This window comes from Sorex fumeus, unplaced genomic scaffold (genome assembly GCF_029834395.1).
Source record: "Sorex fumeus unplaced genomic scaffold, SorFum_2.1 ptg000024l, whole genome shotgun sequence".
Taxonomy (NCBI): Eukaryota; Metazoa; Chordata; class Mammalia; order Eulipotyphla; family Soricidae; genus Sorex; species Sorex fumeus.
Genome location: NW_026606081.1, coordinates 55223341 through 55242831, shown reverse-complemented (window position 1 = coordinate 55242831; position 19491 = coordinate 55223341). Strand labels below are relative to the sequence as shown.

Genomic DNA, 19491 nt, shown 5'->3' with positions numbered 1-19491 from the left:
GGCTGTCTTTGTTCAGCCAAGCTCCACACCGGGTAGCATGAAGCATGACTATTTGTTGTATAAATAAAGGAGTAAAATTATTTCATTTAAAAAAGAGGACGAGGGACTGGAGAGATAGCACAGCGGGTAGGGCGTTTGCCTTGCACGCGGCCGACCCGGGTTAGAGTTCCAGCATCCCATATGGTCCCCTGAGCACCGCCGGGAGTAACTCCTGAGTGCAGAGCCAGGAGTAACCCCTGTGCATCGCCAGGTGTGACCCAAAAAGCAAAAAAAAAAGAGGACGAGGGGCCAGAGACATAGGCCAGTTGACAGAGTGCTTGCCTGGGGCATAGGAGAGTTCTTGGGGGGCCTGGGATACAGAGATCCTGGGAGGACCTAGAGCATGGAAGGAGTTTCAAAGGGTTGAGGTACTTGAAGCACCTGGGAGAGAGTTGGGGGGACCCTGGGGGCTCTGGGAGGTGGGGGAGGGTTCTGGCGGGCTCTGGAGCACAGGGGAGAGTTCTTGGGGCCCCTGAGATACAGGCGAGTTCTGGGAGGGTCGTGAGGCACAGGGAGAGAGTTCTAGGCGGTGTGTGTGTGGGGGGGACTGGGTCAAAGGGGTGGACGCAGGAAGCCAGGCAGGACCTGGTGAGTAGACTGAAGGCGGTGGTTCAGGACACAGAAGGGCTGAGGCTGGCCGGCCTCCAAACTCCCGGGCCCCCGCCCCAAACTTGGCCAAGGGCTTGGAAAGAGGCCCAAGGCGTGGAATGCGGCCCCGCGCGAGGGCGCCCCTGCCTAGCCAGGCAGGCTCGAGAGGGCTTGGGCAGTGTCTACCCTGAGCCCCCACGTCTGCCTCCCGGCTGGATCCACGGGCCATCAGCGGTCTCAACGTCCCGCAGGGATCCCGGCCGTCGCAGTCGGAGATCCCGAGAGCCCCAGCGTCCCGGGGCAAGAGGGGCCACCCACCGCCCGGCGCGTCCCGAGTGGGCAGAGGCGGCGGGCGCGGGCGGGCGGGGCGGGGCGCGGCTGGGGCGTGGCCAGGGGCCGGGCGGCGGCGGGGCGGGCTCCGTCCTCCCGTTCTCCGCGCTCGGGGCGCCCGGAGTCGCCCGTGCCCCGCCGCCGGCCCAGGGGGCGGGCCCTGCCGTCTTTGTTGCCCGCGGAGCCGGGTGCGCCCGCTGCAGCCATGCCCAGCGCCGCGCCGCTGCTCCTGCTGCTCTGCGCGCCGGGCGCCCTCGGATCCGCTCCAGGTGCGTGGCCACCGGCGCACGCTCCCCTGCAGCGGGCTCGCGGGGGCGCCGGCCGGGGTCTCCCGGCCCCGCCGGCCCCGCGCCCACTTCCTGCCTCCCCTGAGCGTCTCCACCCGGCCGGCCTCGGCCTCGGACGAGCCGCTGGCCAGCGTCCAGGCGCTCGGCGGCGCTCCGGGCGCATCCGGAGCCGCGGCGGGAATCCGGGCCTAGGGTGTGGGCGCCCCGTCCTGTCCGGCGGGCTGGACCGAGCGGGGACGCAGCGGGTGCGGAGTTGGGCGGCGAGGCTGGCGTGCCGAGGTGTCCAGGCGTCCTCTCGGGCAGCGGAGCAGAGTAGGGTGTACCCCTGCGGCGCCCCCGAGTGGACTCGCGGCCGGGCTACAGGGAGCGCACCTAGGTCGACCCGTGCCCCCTGCCCGCAGCCGGAGGGGAGCCCCCCAGGGAACTTCTGGGGGACGACGGAGGCCCGTGCGTCTCTGAGCTGCCCTGGTTGGATGCAGGTACTGGGGTTCGGCTGCCAGGTTTCCCACAGGGTGAACGAATGAGGGACTGAAGGTCTGTCTCAGCACAGGGAATGGCTCCCCAGGGTGTTATTGTTGGTCTGCCAGGTGGCCCTGGGAATGTCAGGGAGTCCGGGAGCCAATCTGGGCCCCTTCAGGGTCGCTGATGCTCGGTGCAGGGATGGAACCTGGGTTCCTGCAGTTGCAGCCCTTGCCCCATGGAGCCACTGCCTGGCCCCACAACAGGGCTAGCCCAATGGAATGTGGTGTAGATCTTCAGCCTGGCCACGCGCTGTGTCAGGTGGTCAGCACTCCTGGGTTCCCTGAGAGCAGAAGACACTGAGCCTGGCTGCTCGCCTGTTCCCCAGCCGAGGGATGGGTCCCTGCTCTGCAGTTCCCTCTGTGCAGCCTGCCTCCGTGGGGCCCACCCAGCGGGCTGTGATTAGACGGACTCCTGCTTTGTGATACACCATGAATGTCTTCACTACCATGGTCCCCAAAGTGGGCCATGAGAACTCGGGGTTGGATACGGAGCCATCCAAACTGGGTGGTAGGAGCCTTGGGTGCAATTTCTGTTTGCTTCAAGAAAGTAGATTTCCAGGGGTGCGCTGAGAGGTGTTTTATCTGAAAAGGGGACTGGAGGCTTTGTTCCCAGGTACACTTGGGAATGAAAAGGTCCCTCTGTCCCCAGCGCTCGTGCTGCAAGAGCTGTTCCCCCACTCCTGGGGTCCTGCTGTGTGAATGTATCTGATGCTGTCCAGTGGTCACGCTTAATGATGTAGCCCTCTTGGCGTGATTCTCCTTTTCGAGAGCGTTTCGGTTGTTGGCTGAGTGAGGCAGCAGCCGCGTGGTCCAGGAGGGCGGCTCCCTGGATGCTTCCTACTGTGAGCCTGGGCCTGGCAGGGATTGATGCCTTGGCTTCAGGCGAAGATGAGCATGGAGACTTGTGCAAAATCATGGACTTTAAATATTTGCTGACGTCCGGTTAGCTTCTGATATTTGTGAGTCACCTAGTAGGGGTCTTGAGTGTCCCCCAAATGGCCCGGGGTCTCAGGCTGCTTGGGAAGGTGGAGGTTCAGTGGGGACCTCAGTGGATTGGGAAGGGAGTGAGCACTGCTAAGACGGCACTGAAGACACGAGTGGGGAAACCGAGACTGGAGAGAAGGAGAGGCGTGGGGCCCCAGACTGATGCACTGCCTGCTGTCCCTGCAGGGCACCTGGAGACCTGGAAGCCTCTGGACATCGTGCACCCGGTCCGTGTGGACGCGAGAGGCTCGTTCCTGTCCTTTGAGCTGTGGCCACGTGCACTAAATAGGCGGGAGGAGTCAGCGAGGCCCCGCGCCTCGCCCACCTTCTACAAGTTGCAGTTCCAAGGGCGTGCTCTTCGCTTCAACCTCTCCGCCAACACGCGGCTGCTGGCACCCGGCTTCCTGGTGGAGACACGTAGGCATGGAGGCCTGAGCCAGGTGGTCCTGCACCCAGGTGCATACCCGCCTGCCTGCCACCTGCTGGGTCAAGTGCAGAGTCACGTGCAGGATCACGAGCAGGGCCCAGCATCCCAGCCCGGCAGCGCCGCCATCAGTGCCTGTGATGGGCTGGTGAGTGGTGGTGGGGGGTGCCTGGGTGTGTGTGTGTGGGTACCTGGGGCTGTGTATGGGTATGCCTTGGGGGTGTGAGTATGGGTGTGTGTGGAGGTGCCTGGGGGTATGTGTGTATGCGTGCATGGGTGGGCACATCTGGAAGTGCTAATTGCTAAGGGGTGCTGGATCACACCAGGGCCTCGCAAGCTAGGTGCGTCTGCACCCTTTCCCCTGCTCTACACACTGCCAGTTTGTCCTCCTTCAGTCTCTGCTCAAATCGGGCCTGTCCAACTGTCAGGTCTTTTGACACCCCAGGCCTCATAGTCTTCTATTGTGTGCCCCGTGAGGGGCCTAGAATCTTCCTACTGGATCCTGAGGCACCCTCAGAGGGGTGCTTCCAGCCCTGGCCCCTGAAGGTGACAGAGGCCCTTGCCAGGTTTCACGTCTGGGACTGTGGGGCCAGGGGCCAGTGCCTCTTGGCGGCTGTGTCATCTCTGTGCTTTGGACATGGACTAAGCTGCTTTTGGAGTGACTCATACCCTCTGCAGGATGAGGGCAGGCAGCACTGGTGACAGCTGGGAGGGGCCGCAGTGGCCAGAGGTGGTGTGGGAAGCCTGGCCCATGTGGGAGATGCCCTCCTGTTGGGTTTGGTGGGGGGTGTCAGGGGCCCTTGGGAGGAGAGCCCCATGCACTGGAGTCTGTCGGCTCAGCCTCTGTGACCCTGCTGCCACCTCTGTAGAAAGGCGTGTTCCAGCTGTTCAACGAGGACTACTTCATCGAGCCCCTGCGCGGGGTCCCCGCCCAACCTGGCCAAGCCCAGCCCCACATACTATACCAGCATGAAGCCCCAGATGGACACGGGAACTCCAGCTCCTCAACCACCTGTTGGGTGCAAGGTACTTCCGGCATCCGGGCTCTCTTCCAGGTGTTCAGCATCTACCTGATGAACTGCTTGGACCAAGGGTGCAGGGCAGTAGCAGAGCATCCCGGGCCTGAGAGTCGGGGGCTCAGACCCACAGCCCTGCACTCACTTCCCACCTCTCCCCATGCCCTCACTACCAGCTGTCCTCCAGGGCCAGCACGGCGACAGCCCCTCAGGCAGCCCCTGCCCACTAGCTGGCCCAGCTTCAGCGGAAGCAGTGTCTGTGGTTGGGGTGCACATGCCCCACGCCTCTGCCGAATGGGCATAGTATCACCAGCCGAGGGCCGAGCTGTGGGGCGCATAGCTCTACCCTGCAAGGCTCCGCTCACATCTGCTGATTTGGGCTTGGGGCCATGGCCAGCAGCAGCTCTCAGGGCTTACTCCTGGCCCTCGGCTCAGCTCCTCCAGCAGTGCTCAGGGGACCGTGTATGATGTTGGGAATTCAAGCAGGGCTGTGGCAGCTGCATGAGAGACCCAGTGCCCTCCTTCCCGTGCTGTCTCCTCAGCTCAGCTCTGTATTCCTGGGCAGCTGAGCACAGGAATAAGCATCTGGGCCTGGCTCTCCCCAGCTTCCCAGATTTGTTGTCTTTTCTAGGATGGCCAGCCGGGTTCCCAGCTTATGTGTCTGTCCTACGAGAGCTGACACCCCACCTGGGAGCCCAGGGCCTCCTCCCAACTGGTGCTCTGCTGTGCACACATGTCCCTGGCTTCCTTTGGGCACATCCGCTCCTCCCTGTCCATGTCGGAGACCTCAGGAGAGGGGCGACAGGTGGCCTGTACTTTTGAGCTGAGCCCAGCTGAGAGGCCAGCCCACTGTCTGCTTACCCCCAAGCACCTCCGTGGCCTAAGTGCAGACTCACTGTGTTCTGAGCTAGCTCCGCTGGCAGCTGACCCTCCCGCTCTGGCTACAGAGTCCCCAGATGCAGAGCCTCAGCGAGAGCGTTGGCAACAGCGGCACCGGCGGCACCAGCAGCAGCGGCCGAGGCGCCGACACCTTCGCTCAGTCAGCAAAGAGAAGTGGGTGGAGACGCTGGTGGTCGCTGACACCAAAATGGTGGAGTTCCATGGGCAGCCCGACGTGGAGAGCTATGTGCTGACAGTCATGAACATGGTGAGCAGCTTCGGGGCCGCATGCAGGATGGTGAGGCACACACTGCAGGAGGCATGTGTGTTCCACAGAACGCCCAAGGGCTATGGTGCCCTCCACGCGGTGTGTTTTGTCATTCTCAGGGAGGTCCCCAGGAGGTCTGCGCATCACTCCCGCTATCTGTGGGCTCTAGACCATGCTTGAGGCCTCGGTGGGCCAGGCTTGTGGCTGAGCCCTTTCCTGGGCCGTGTGCTCCAGCAGGGCCACACTGGGGCTGCTGGGGTGAAGGGACTCAGCTCTGAGCACATTCTAATTCCTGCAGTGCTTTGACTTCACACTATTTAAACCTTTTCTCAGATTGTCAGGAGGCAGCTCAGCCTGACCTGCACTTCTCTTGTACCTGTGGGGACAGTGAATGGCCTAGAGGGAGCTGCCCTGTATAGGGGGATAGTGAATAGCCCCGAGGAGCTGCCTTTGCTGGGCGGGGGGACAGTGACGTGGCCCTGAGCTGCTGCCCAGTGCAGGTGGACAGTGAATGGCCTAGAGGGAGCTGCCCTATGCGGGGGGACAGTGACTAGCCCCGAGGAGCTTCCCTGTGCTGGCGGGACAGTGATGTGGCCCCGAGGGAGCTGCCCTGTTCCTGTGTGGACAGTGACATTGCCCCAAGGGAGCTGTCCTGTGTTCTGTGGGATAGTAAATGGCCCCAAGGAGATGCCCTGTGCCAGGGGATGCTGAAGCGGTCTGGTCCAGAATGTCCTTTTGCCTTTTTTTTTTTACTTTTTGGGTCACACCCAGTGATGCTCAGGGGTTATTCCTGGCTCTGCACTCAGGAATTACTCCTGGTGGTGCTTGGGGGACCATGTGGGATGCCAGGGATCGAACCCAGGTCAGCCGCGTGCAAGGCAAACGCCCTACCTGCTGTGCTATCACTCCGGCCCCAAGAATGTCCCTTTGTCTTAAGGGTGCCCCAGAGGCACACGTCCCAGTCTTTGGACATTGGGCCTCCTGAGGGTAGGTGCTTCTCCTGGAGCTGAGTGGGGCACCTGTAGTTGCACGGGGGCCTCTGCCCATGACCCTAAGGCCTTGGCCCCACAACTCTTGGCTGGACATGTAGGTGAGTACCTCTAAGGGACATGCATGGCCCTGCTCCTGCCCCTCCCCGCTGGCCTCCTGGCTCTATGATGCTCGTCCAGGTGGAGCTACACCAGCTCAGGGCAGAATGGGCCCCATTTGGAGGTGTGAGGGGGGTGGTCCTGCTGCTGTGTCCTGTGGGGTGTGTGCAACTGTGCACTCAGGCACACATGGCCATGTGTGACGCCATGAGAGCCCAGGAAGTGTCCTTTATGTCCCTGTGGGTCTGTATCACAGGGATCGGGGTGACAGGGGACATCAGTATTCTGTGTCTGGGTTGTGACCGCCTGGGTTCTACCTCTTGGGCAGGTGGCCGGCCTGTACCATGACCCCAGCATTGGGAACCCCATTCACATCACCATCGTGCGCCTGATCCTGCTGGAAGAGGAGGAGGTGAGAGGCGCCTGCCCCCGTGCTCCAGGAGGGTCCTCATGAACACTATCCGGAGGCTGGCACCCTGCCTCTGTGAGGGTTAGCCCTGAGTGCTAAATCCCACCCCCAGGAGGACCTGAAGATCACACACCACGCGGACAACACCCTGTGGAGCTTCTGCAAGTGGCAGAAGATGATTAACCCGAAGGGGGACTCGCACCCGCTGCACCACGACATGGCCATCCTGCTCACCAGGTGCTCCTGGGCCCCCAAGGCCCACATCCATCTGTCCATCCATCTGACCTCCCCAAGGAACCATGGGGACAGTTTCACACTGGCACAGGCAGCACCCACAGCTCAAGCCCCCATGGCAGCTATGCCAGGTGGGCCAGGTAGCAAGACAAGGGGTCGAGCGCAGTCTGGCCTTGACTGCTGCTGTTCTGTGTGGCAGGAAGGACCTGTGTGCGGCCAGGAACCAGCCCTGTGAGACGCTGGGCATGTCGCATGTGGCAGGCATGTGCCAGCCCCACCGCAGCTGCAGCATCTGCGAAGACACAGGTCTTCCCCTGGCCTTCACCGTGGCCCACGAGCTTGGACACAGGTACTCTCCCCTCATCTCCCAGCCACTCCTGACATCATCCCCCGCCCAACCAGGCTGATGATTTGTTTGAAGGAGGGAACCTTGTGCCACTGTGAAGTTGCCCAGAATGAGGCTCTGGGATCCGGGCTGGGCCGGGAAGCCCCTGGCTTTCAGCTGTCTCTGGATGCATATTTCTGATGTGAACCCCACCAGAAGCTGACCCCGGATCAGTGCCCTCCCCTCTGGGCCCTTGTGTCTAGTGGTGGGCGTGAACCACCCGGGTCTAGGGCAGGCACTGGGAAGCGCCAGGCTAGAGGCCTCTGGCTCTTCTTGGAGCTCCTGAAGGTGCTCCCCTTGCCCCTTGCTATGGTCACCAGGTGGAGCCATAGGCAGCACCAGTTAGGTGCTGGTCCCACTGTGGCAGACCCATGGCAAGTGGCCACTGAACCTACACTTTAGATGGGAAAGCAAGATCAGTGGGGGGCTTGGAGAGGGGGAGACTGGCAGGTGGGCTCTTATCACCTCTGGGGTCTCCGCTCACTGCCCCATCTGTGCTTTCCACAGCTTTGGTGTCCAGCACGATGGCCTTGGCAACCCGTGTGTGTCCCAGGGGAAGAGTCCTTTCATCATGTCTCCGCAGCTCCTGTACAGCACGACGCCCCTCACCTGGTCCCCCTGCAGCCGCCAGTATATCACCAGGTTCCTCGAGTAAGGCCCAGTATGGTGGGGAGGGCTGGTGTCCAGGGCCGGCTGTCCCCCAGGGCCTTAGCTGGGAGAAGGAACACAGGCTGGGTGCGTGGGCCCCCGTGGCAGCTGCAGCCACAGGCTTGTGGCAGTCTCTGATCTCTGGGCTGTTCTTGCAGTCCATACTCAGCATCACTGTGTACATGGGAATGCACAGAACCTGATGAAATTGTCTTTACTTTCATAAAAATTAGGGCTTCCCCGGTGATGCTTGGGGGGACCTGGAGGCCACCAGACCTACACCCTGTGGTACACCATGGACCATGCGGGGGAGTCAACTCATGGCCTCACATAAGGAAGGCATGCCCCAGCCTTGGAACCATCTCCTTGACTCGGCATTTTCTTATTAAGGGGGCAGAAGGGTTCAGTCATACCCAGTGGTCACTCCTAGGGAAGTGACCTTTTCAGGTCCTAGGGATTTGGCCACATCCCACTGGGCCTGAGGCCCGGCCTGTCTGGTGTTGCAGAAGGCAGGATTTTACCTCTTCCTGAGAGCTGTACCATTGTGTCTGAGCAGCATCTCATTTGTCATCTGTGATGGGCACTTGGGCACGTTCCAGCTTCAGGCCATTGTGAACGACACTGCCGGCAATGTGGGGAGGGTGCGCAGCTCCCTGTAAATTCTGTGTTTTCCCATTCTCTGGGTAAATTCCCGGAAGTGGGATAAGTGGGTTATATGGAATTTCTATTTTTAACTTTTCGGGCCTCTCTGAATGGCCTTCCCCAGTGGCTGCCCTGGGTCCTCCCGCCTCTTCATCGTCCCGTCTCAGCACGTGCGGCTTTGTCTCTCCCACCAGGTGTGAGTTGGGTCTCATTGTGTTTTTGATCTGCATTTCCCCAGCCGTAAGTGATAAACATCCTTCTGGGGCCTGTGGCCATCTGTCTGCCTGCTTTGGAGACATGGCGCTCGTGGCCTCACCCGGTGTGGGCCTGGCTGCTGGTTAGTTGTGCAGGTGCTTTGTGGCGGCTGCTTTGAGGCTGTTCTATGGCTGATTCTTTCCAGAACTTTCCCTGTGATGCCAACCCCATTGCTTGCTTCTTGGGATTTGCTTGTGGTTGAAATCACAGCTAGAACCGTCGGTCTGACTTTGGATGTCACGGTGGTCCTCATTCACTGAACACTCCCTTACTCGCCTCGCCGTTTCCAGAGACAGGGTCTCCTTTTCCCACGGTTGTGGCCCCTTAAGTGCTACTCATCTGTGAGTCCCTCTGAAACTTCCCTCCTGGGATGCGGTTCTCAAGCAGATCGAAAGGAGGCACAAAGATGCCTGCAGAGGGGTCTGGGGCGGGACAGGCTGGGGCAGGGCCTGGCTCTGCCCATTGCTTCTGAGTGCCTCCTTATGACTGATGTCCCTGGCGTGCTCAGTTTGGGCTCCTTTGGCTGTGGTGCTGGCACCATGCTCCCCGGGGAGCACTCGGCCATGGGGTTTGTGCCCTTTTCTGTGGTGCTCTCCCATGCCTGGCTGTGGAAGAGCCAGAAATTACTCTCAGTGCTGGTGGCAGGCAGCAGAGCTGCTGGGACTGTGCTTGGTGCATGCGGTGACCTCCTGGTGCACGGCAGTCACACTGAGGCACGAGGCTTCTCACGAGCCAGTGTTCTCACCCCCAGCTGCCTCAAACTGTCCTCCTTTGCTCTGGACCTCGCTCACCCCACAGAGAGGCTCCAGACTGGGGGCAGGGCACTCAGAGTGCTCCTTGTCCAGGCTGTCGCCCTCTGTTGTGCCATGCCGGGGCCCCTGGGCCCTCACTGCCGTGCTGTCTCAGGTTCTGCTGTGCGGCTTCTCCCGCAGGACTTGCCTTCTGCAGCCCCTTCCAGGATACGACTTACCCCCACCATGTCTGCCTTCCCGGCCCCTCCACCCCACAGCCTTCTGCCTGAGTGGGCTGGGAGGAGGGAGCAGACGGAGTCTGTCTCTGCTCAGTGTGGCTCTGTTTCCTAGAAGTTCCTTGTGGAGGGGTGTAAGTGGGGCAGGTCCTTGTCTGGCTGGTTGCAAGAAATTGTAGGGTTGCTGGGCTGGGCTGTGGGAGGAGAGAGAGCTTTGAGTAGCCGGTGTTAACTGTGCAGCTGGGCGGGCTGTGGAGCCTCAGAGCTGCAGGCCTGCAGCTGTGGAGCCCCTTAGCATTGGCCTGCTGTGACCCCAGCTTCACAGAGCCCCTCCTACCCCACAAAGGGTGGTATCTATGCTGGCCCTGTCTGCAGCTGGGCCAGCAGTGGTGGGCAGTGAGGCCAGAGGCGGTCCCTGGGCTGGTGGTGGGTGGGACATTTGCAGGCCTTGTCCTGGCACTGTGACCTGACCTCAGCCTTCAGTCCACAGCGCTTGTGGCTGTGGTGGCCTCCTTGTCTCTGATCCACATCCTGGTTCCACAGTGCTTTGGGGGCTGGGGCCCACACAGTGGATGGCAAGGAATGTGGTGGGACGGGCCAGGGAGCCAGCTGGGGACCAGAGGTGAGAAGGGCGACGCAGGCTGCCTGCCAGGACCCACTTCCTGTTGTTCCTCCACTGGCCTTCAAGGCCTCTCTCAGGCAGCCTTCTCCTCCTGTCCCGTCCCCTGTCCTTGCTCTGCAGCCGGGGCTGGGGCATGTGCCTGGACGACCCGCCATCCAAGGACGCCATCGACTTCCCTTCTGTACCTCCTGGCATTCTCTATGACGTAGGCCACCAGTGCCGCCTGCAGTATGGGGGCAACTCTGTCTTCTGCCAGGACATGGATGTGAGTGTGGAAACTGGTCTAATGAGGGGACATGGGCCTGGTGTGGGGCACAGGTTGAGTGGGGGCTATGTAACAGGCCTAAGTGGGGCACTGTGGATGTGAGTGCATAGGTGCAGGACTGAGCGTGGGTTCAGAGGGAGGTTTCCCTCAGCAACCTGCTGAGTGGAGGGCTGTAGTAGAGGCCTTGGGCACCACCAAGGTTTAAACCTGGGTCAGATGTTCCCTCTAGCCCCTCCCTGCCGAGCGGGTCAGTGGAGGAGAGACCCCGGGAAGTGACGCAAAGTGATGGTTCTAGGAGTGTTACAGAGATCTCACAACTATTTTTGTTTTGGGGCCATACCTGACAGTGCTCAGGGTTAAGTCCTGGCTCTGTTCTCAGGGATCACTCCTGGCAGGTTTGGGGTCCACATGGGTTTGCTGGGCATGGAACCCAGATCGGTTGATTGCAAAGTAAACACCCTACCTGCCATACGATTGTGCTGGCCCATACCTCAAGACTTCTGAGGGTTCTCTCCAGTGAGGGGGGATGGCGTGGGTGGCAGGAGAGTAGCGAGCACACATGGAGTCCGGGATCCAGTGCAAGATCCCAGCAGCGCCCCCAGATCTGAGATGACAGGGCTTCCTCTGGGGTCCCACACACCCACCTTGAGGAGGGGCCCTTAGGCTTGCGGCTGGGAGAAGCCTGAGAGGTGGGTGATCTGGCCTGGTCCCTCTCTGCAGAATGTCTGCCACACGCTCTGGTGCTCAGTGGGGACTACCTGCCACTCCAAACTGGACGCCGCAGTGGACGGCACCCGCTGTGGGGATAACAAGGTGGGCTCACAAGGACCTTCCCCAGGCAGGAGCAGGGGGTTGGGCCTGGCTCTGGGCCCTCTGGTCCAGAGTCACTGGCTCACTCTGGAATGCCCTCTGCTCTGGCAGTGGTGTCTGAACGGGGAGTGCGTGCCTGTGGGCTTCCGACCCAAGGCCGTGGACGGGCATTGGTCAGCGTGGACCTCCTGGTCTGAGTGCACACGGAGTTGCGGTGTGGGTGTGCAGAGCATGGAGAGGCAGTGCACGCAGCCCATGTGAGTACTGTGGCATGGGGGGCCATGCAACTCTCAGTGCCGGGTGTAGGGCTCAGAGCCTCATTTGCCTCTCACCCAGGCCCAGATACAAAGGCAAGTACTGCGTGGGTGAGAGGAAGCGCTTCCGGCTCTGCAACCTTCAGGGTTGCCCCCCTGGCCACCCCTCCTTCCGTCAGCTGCAGTGCAGCAAATTTGACACAGAGTGGATGGAGAACAGGCAGCACACGTGGGTGCCCGTGGTCAATGATGGTGAGCGCCTGCACCCTGGCCTGGCTCCCCTCCCAGCCCGCTGACCCCTCCTCATGGCTCCCCCACTTGGGCCCCCAGTGAACCCCTGTGAGCTGTACTGCCAGTCCACCAACGAGCACTTTGTGGAGAAGCTGCTGGACGCCGTGGTCGATGGCACCCCCTGCTATCAGAACCGGCCCAGCCGTGATGTGTGCATCAACGGGATCTGCAAGGTAACTGGGAGGAAGGGGTCCTCTGCTGTCGGCCTCTTCCCTTCCGCTACCTAGTCTTGCCCCAATGCCTTCCTGGTGCCTATACTGACACCCCCTCCCCTTCTGACTTCCTGCTGGCCAAGTGAGCCCAGGCGGCCACTATCTGGTCAGGACAGGTCCCTGCAGAGTGGGGCTATGCCCTCCCTGCTCTGTCCCTGTCCCTGCAGGGAACTCTCCTTGGACCTTGAGTCCATTTTCAGGAGCATCTGTCCACACTGGCCAGGGGCTGTGGAGTTTGCTGTTGTCCTCCTGTGTAGACTGAAGCCCCCTATCTGGCCAGGGGCCATGGTAACAGCCGCTGCCCCTTTGAACACGCTCAAGCCTCATATCTGGAGGTGGAGGCTCTAAGAGGCAGAGGGGATCCCTGGGGCGGGTTACTTGGTAGTGGACAGGCCTGAGCACCCGGTCCCTGTGGTCCTTGTGTGCAGAATGTGGGCTGTGACTTTATCATCGACTCGGGGGCCGTGGAGGATCGCTGCGGTGTGTGTAAAGGCGATGGCTCCACCTGCCTCACCGTGAGCACAACCTTTGAAGAGGCCGAGGGCTCAGGTAGGGGGCACTGCCAGGGAGGGACTTCTCTGCTCAGGGCCACGGCCCAGGTGCTTCCTGCCTAGGACCCTGGCCGGGCCCCACAGGCTCTGAAGCTCGAACTCCCCAAGTGGGTGAGTGGCGGGAACAGCTCCAGTCTTTACAGGTAACAGTCATGCAGGGAGTCCAGGGGATACCAGTACTGGGAGCAGGATCTCCCCCAGGGTCCACTGGAGGGCAGGAGGGCCTGGTTACTGCGAGAGGTCACTGCAGGAGGGTGTGATCACTGCGGAGGCCAGAGCTCTGAGGCAGGTGCAGTCCAGGAGGTGGGAAGCATCAGCCCTGAGCCCAGTTCCAGTCCTTAGGGAACCTGGCAGTGTCCAGCTTCCCATGCCTGTTTCTCCTCTGGGGCAGGGACGGAGTGTCTGGGTGGGGATGGTGCACTGGGAGTGAAGGTGACCGACAGGTGGGAGAGGGTGCACCCTGGAGGCCTGCCTGGGCACAGCGGTCCGCAGAGATGGGGCTGGGCCAGGTGGGTGGCTGCCAGGTCAGTGGGTGTCGACTGGAAGGGAAGGCTGAGGCAGGGCCACTCACCTCCAGGCTATGTGGACATGGAACTGATCCCAGTTGGTGCCCGTGACATCCACATTGTGGAGGTGACCTCATCGAAGAACTTCCTGGCCCTGAGGGGCGAAGACCCGGACAAGTACTTCCTCAACGGGAACTGGACCATTCAGTGGGATGGGGACTACGAGGTGGCCGGCACCATCTTTACCTACTCGCGCTACGGCGATCTGGAGAACCTCACGTCCCCAGGCCCCACCCGGGAGCCCTTGTGGATCCAGGTGCCTTTCCCAGTTCAGAAGGCCAGGAAGCAAGGGGCACAGCTGAGGCACTACTCTGGGGCTGCGGAGAAAAGGGGGGTCTTGGGTGGCAGGTCCTAGACAGATGCCAAGGCCCTCTGTGCTCCCTGCAGCTCCTGTTCCAGACGAGCAACCCAGGGGTACACATCCAGTACATCGCCCCACTGGGCATGGTGACCCGTGGCCAGGGGCATTTGCCCAAGTTCTCCTGGAGCTTTGGGCCCTGGACCCAGTGCTCGGTGACCTGTGGCTCAGGTGAGGAGACAGCCGCCAGCGGTTGCTTCCATGCTGGACCCTGTGAGCTGGCTTGGGGCTGACTCACCCTCCCAGCACCCTAGCCTGATATTGGGCTGGGAGGCATGTCTTGTGTGCTTAGGGGTCCTGCTACTTTTGCCAAATGTTTCTCCTTCTTACCACCCCCACCTTGCTCTCCCTGTGGCCCTAGGGTCTGGGCAAACACAGAGCACTCCCCCCAAATGCCCTCTGAGCACCAGATGGGGACATGCGCACAGGCTGTGTGCGGGTGCCCTTCCCAGGCCCAGGCTAAACCCCAGCACCCCCAGGCATGCAGAGGCAGAATGTGCATTGCATGGAGCAGCACACGGGGCTGGTGGATGAGCGGCACTGTGACCCCCTGGAGCGACCTGAAGACCAGCAGAGGCCCTGCAATGAGGATCCCTGCCCGGCCAGGTGAGACACCCACGACCTCGCCCCTCTCCCACCTCCACGGACCCCCACCAGATTTCAGAGACCCGCTCCCTGGGGCTCTTGGACCCAAGGCTGGGCTCAGACCCCCATGGACATGCGTTGTCTTCCGCAGGTGGTGGACTGGCGAGTGGCGTCCTTGCACGCACTCCTGCGGGCCAAATGGCCTGGCGGTGCGCTCCGTGCTCTGCATCCGCAGTGTGAGCCTGGACGAACAGAGCGCCCTGAAGCCAGCTGACTGTGGGCACCTGCTCCCACCGGCCTCTGAGATCCCCTGCAACCGCCACGTGCCCTGCCCACATACCTGGGCAGTGGGGGACTGGTCCCAGGTGTGTCCACCAGGCGAAGCCCCTCGGTCGGGGGTGCAGGGAAGCCAGAGCAGCTTTGCACGGCCCTGCCGGCCTGGGGCACATGCTCTGGCCTGTTTTGGCTGCTGCGGGGGTGGGGGGTGGGTGCTGCATACACATGCCCCCCGCTGAGGCTCTGTTCTTCCCTCAGTGCTCTGTGACGTGTGGGGTGGGCATCCAGCGCCGGATGGTCGAGTGCAGCCATGGCGATTCCTGTGACGAGGCCCAGCGGCCAGCCAGTGAAGGTCCTTGCTCCCAGCGACCCTGTGAGGGCTCAGATGGCTCGGGCAGTGGCTTCTCCAACAATGAGAACTTAAATGAGGTGGACATAGTCCCCGGCCGCCGGGCCCCCAGCCCTCCAACCCCCATGCCTGCCAGCGTGAGCAATGCCATCGAGGACCCCTTTCTGGAGCCAGTGGTCGTGGATGACTTCTACTATGACTACAATTTCATCACCTTCCACGAGAATCTGGAAGCTGGGCCCTACTCACAGCAGGGCTCTGACCAGGACATCTGGGGATGGACTTCACCAACAGACACCCCCACACCGGCTGCAGAGTCTACCCCTCCCCCCAGCCAGGATGACCACAGCTTCTCACTTCCCTTTGAGCAGACCCCGGGGGACCCCTGGGACAAGCTCTCATCTGAGGCTCCAGACCCCAGGGTTCCCCAGTGGGTCTGGCCATTGGCTCCCGGGGGCAACACGGAGTCACCTGCTGTCCCTGGGAGTGAGGACAGGTCACACTGGCTGAGTCCCCCGGGGTGGGAAAGCAGCGAGGAGTCCACAGGTCGCGGAGTGCAGCCCGATCCCAGCGGGCTGCAGCTGTGGACGAACCAGCCTGGGGACCCTGAGCTGTGGCCTGTCCCCACAGAGTCCCGGGGCTGGGAGGTGCCCGCCATCTCCCCTACCGGACCCTCCCTGGTGGGGGCCAGGACCTTCCTCCTGACAGCCCCCACAGACCCGGGGCACGCCCTCCCCAGCACCCAGCCTCCCCCAAGTGCCCCCCAGCACAGACCTGCCAACAGTAGCCGAGCCCCTGAGACTCACATGGATGTCAGTCTGAATGGGGAGGGGCCCCCCAGCCTCGTGCCACCTGCCAGGAATGCCAGCTGGGAAGTCGGGGACTGGAGTGAGGCAAGTATGGGTTAGGGGGCTGCTTGCATGGCCCCGCCTCTTCCTGTGTGGAATTTTAGGAGTCCATCTCCAAGCAGACCAGCAGAGGCAGCCTGGAGATGGGGCTCATGCTACAGCATGGCCCTGTGGCTGCCCACTGGGCGGGCCACAGGGGGAAGGGCCTGCACTTCCATGCTCTGGGCTCAGAGAGCTGCATCCTCCTGGGACCCTGGGCAAGCAGGCCCTAGGGGAACAGGCCCTGGGTTCACCCTGCTGGCCGGGGCTCTGGGGTGTGGCTCTATGCCCAGCTCTCACATCTGTGTCTCCACAGTGCTCCACCACCTGTGGCCTGGGTGCAGTCTGGAGGCCCGTGTACTGCAGCTCAGGCCGGGATGAGGACTGTGCCCCCGATGGCCGGCCCCAGCCAGCCCGTCGCTGCCACCTCCGCCCCTGTGCCACGTGGCGTACAGGCAACTGGAGCAAGGTGTGTAGGTGCCCGGGGAGAGACTGTCCAGCCCCTCCCGGCTGCTCCCGGCGTGCACCCACACTATGTCCCCGGGGCCCCAGTGCTCCCGCAGCTGTGGTGGCGGAGTCTCCGTGCGGGATGTGCAGTGTGTGGACGCCTGGGACCTCCGGCCCCTGCGGCCTTTCCACTGCCAGCTGGGGCCTGTGCAGCCACCCACCCGGCAGCTCTGTGGGGCCCGGCCCTGTCTCAGCTGGTCCACCTCGTCCTGGAGGGAGGTGAGACCTGGGCTTTGCGGGGACGGGGGTGGGGCTGTGGGGCCTGGCCTGAGTCTGCCCCCCCTGCAGTGTTCCGAGGCCTGTGGTGGGGGCCAGCAGCAGCGCCTGGTGACCTGCCCAGAGCCCGGCCTTTGTGATAACGAGACGAGACCCAACAGCTCACAGCCCTGCAACACACAGCCCTGCACCCAGTGGGCGGTGGGGCCCTGGGGCCAGGTGAGGGGCATGCACCCAAGGATGGGGGCTGGGACAGGCCCTACAGTTTGGGGAGATGGAGGCAGCGGCTTGGCACTGGGGAAGCAGGTGCAGGGTGAGGGGCTGGATGAAGGACCCCAGCTCCGCACGGGGGCTCAGGGGATGCTCCCTCCCCCAGTGCTCAGCCCTCTGCGGTGGCGGTGTCCAGCGGCGCCTGGTGAGCTGTGTCAACATGCAGACGGGGCTGCCCGAGGAGGACAGTGACCAGTGCAGCCATGAGGCCTGGCCTGAGAGCTCGCGGCCGTGCGGCACCCAGGACTGCATACCCTTTGTGCCGCTCAGTGAGTGCCTGACCATGCTGGGGCGGAGGGGTTCATTGCCCTGTTGTCCCTGGCCCCTCTCAAGACGCTGCCCCTGGGCCTCAGGTGGCAGCTTCCTCCTGGCCAGTCCTGGTCCTACCCTGTTCTGCCCACCTCAAGGCAGAGGTGTGCCAGGGTCAGACTCAGCCCTGGGCTCTCCCGGCAAAGAGCGGCTGGAGGCGCTTGGCGGCTTCGCTTCTGCCCACCTTTCCATCCTCCCCTCCCACAACTGTGAGGTTTGGGGTCTTCTGGGAAGAGCTGCCCTGGCTGATTGGGGCTTTAGGTGGTCACTGGTCCCAGAGTGGCCACAGCCCAGCCACACTCCCGCTCACCAGGCTCTGACCTAGAACCAGGAGGTGTTGGGCCCCAGGGTTCCAGGAGTCTGCATGGAGACAGGCTGGGGCTGACACTAGCTGTGGGGATGGGAGGCCGGGAGGCAGCTGGGCGGCCTTGGGCCTTGAAAACTCCGGATGTTTGCACAGTTTGTGGCAGGACATCTGGAAACTCCAGGGCGTGAGGTCACACGGAGGTGGTGACACAGCAGGGTCACGACCCTGTGCCCTGGGTGTTGGCATGGAAGAGGAGCCACTGGCTGTGGGGGCCTCAGGGTGTTCAAAGCTACCGGGGAGGGGCGGGGTGAGCAGTGAGCGAGGCGTGGACGGCAGCCAGCCAAGCCACTTCCCAAAGCAGCCCAGAGCAGGGCAGGCTTGACCTGGCCAGCACAGCCCGTGGCTGGCGCCCCAGGGGCTTGCAGGACTCCCAGTGCTGGGTTTTCAGGGCCAGGGATGACAAGGGTAGTTGATCCCCTCCAGAAATGGGAACCCCCTTGGACGGCTCTTGAGGGCCCTGACCTGTCCCCACACAGACTGCGAGCGGGACCGCTTGGTCTTCAGCGCCTGTGAGATGCTGCGGCTGCTTGGCCGCTGCCAGCTGCCCACCGTGCGCACCCAGTGCTGCCGCACCTGCCGCCTGGATGACTTTAGCGACCTGGCCCGCGGCCACCAGCGGGCTGCCCGCCGCTGACTGCCACTTGACTCCAGACCAGCCAGACCTCAGCCCCCGCCCCGGCCACGGGGGCCCTCACCTGATGGTGCTGACCCGGGCCCCTCCCCCAGAAAAGGTATTTTTTTTTCTATTTTCATGTTCTCATCCATAAAGGCCTGTGTCTCCACGAAACTCCACTTCCTGGGTGGGAGACTCCGCTTAGAGGGGCTGGCCAGAACCCTGCACCCAAGGACATGCCATACCCAGCCCGGCCCTGCCCACCTCTAGGGTCCGGGAAGCCAGGGAGACACTTGGTTTTAGCCTCTGTGCTATTCCGATGGGGACAGTCTGAGCTGCCAGTCGTGACTCAGGCGGGCGGGGCTGCTCCAGACAAATATGGGCTCCCAGGGGCCCCCACCCCAGACGTACTCCTGGGGCCCCTCCTGGTGGTAACTGCATCTCCAGCCAGAACGTTACACAAATTAGTTTATTTGTCTTTTACTATGACAACTCAGACTTTAGCTTGCAGGGCAGCACAGAGGCTGCAGTGACATGGATATGGCCCTGACCACCCGTGGTCAAGTCGGGGAGTGTCCCTTTGGGCACTGGGCCAGCACCAGGCACAGCACCCAAGGCCCCCAGGACAAGAGCTGCCACCCTGCACTGTGGCATGGCAGGGAAGGAGCAGCGGGCAGCATCCCGGGGCACTGGCCACTGCAGGCACATGCAGTCTAGAAAAACCTTGGTATAAAAGCCTATAAAAATAGAAACTGTAATGAAAATGTACAAAAGTATGAACACATCAGGCCCTTGCCTGCCCCAGGGCCTTGGGGAATGACCTTTGATGGGTTGCTGGAGTAGCTGGCTCTGTCCCGTCTCTGCTGCCCGTGCCTTCCAGAGGGGAGCCCCCCGCCCCAGAAGTGCTTCTGCCTTCTCATGGACATGGCTGACGCTCAGACACCCAGAGCCCCGGACCCTCTCAGCCAGCCACTCTGTCTCTGCCAAGGCAGTGTTCCAGCCCCCTGGGGGGCCTCCTGAGCCCCTCAGGATGTCTGCATCACCTGGCAGAGGCTCTGGCCAAAGATAGGCCACTGCCTCCCCATGGGAAATTCCACTGATACACTGACTGGGACCCAGGAGCTCGGTCCACCGGTGCCTCGGACTGTCCAGAAGCCAACAAGTTACTGACGCCCCTAGAGGGGCCTGCATGCCATCGGTCCTTCTCTTTGGCTGAGGC

The 19491-nt window shown here is 62.3% G+C and overlaps 1 protein-coding gene across 1 annotated transcript; it reads left to right on the top strand.

Moving 5' to 3' along the window:
• Positions 1-1118: 1118 nt before the first annotated feature.
• On the top strand, positions 1119-19234 carry ADAMTS7 (ADAM metallopeptidase with thrombospondin type 1 motif 7). Its single transcript, XM_056113910.1, has 25 exons — positions 1119-1226; positions 2936-3321; positions 4043-4199; positions 5137-5336; positions 6753-6836; positions 6946-7070; positions 7267-7416; positions 7960-8103; positions 10707-10851; positions 11572-11664; positions 11773-11918; positions 11998-12167; positions 12246-12379; positions 12847-12967; positions 13547-13791; positions 13923-14064; positions 14373-14499; positions 14630-14843; positions 15013-15525; positions 16056-16208; positions 16307-16459; positions 16543-16716; positions 16786-16932; positions 17090-17252; positions 18136-19234. Exons 1-25 carry the CDS (start codon positions 1163-1165, stop codon positions 18291-18293), a joined length of 4308 nt encoding a protein of 1435 aa, XP_055969885.1. The 5' UTR covers positions 1119-1162; the 3' UTR covers positions 18294-19234.
• Positions 19235-19491: the final 257 nt, after the last annotated feature.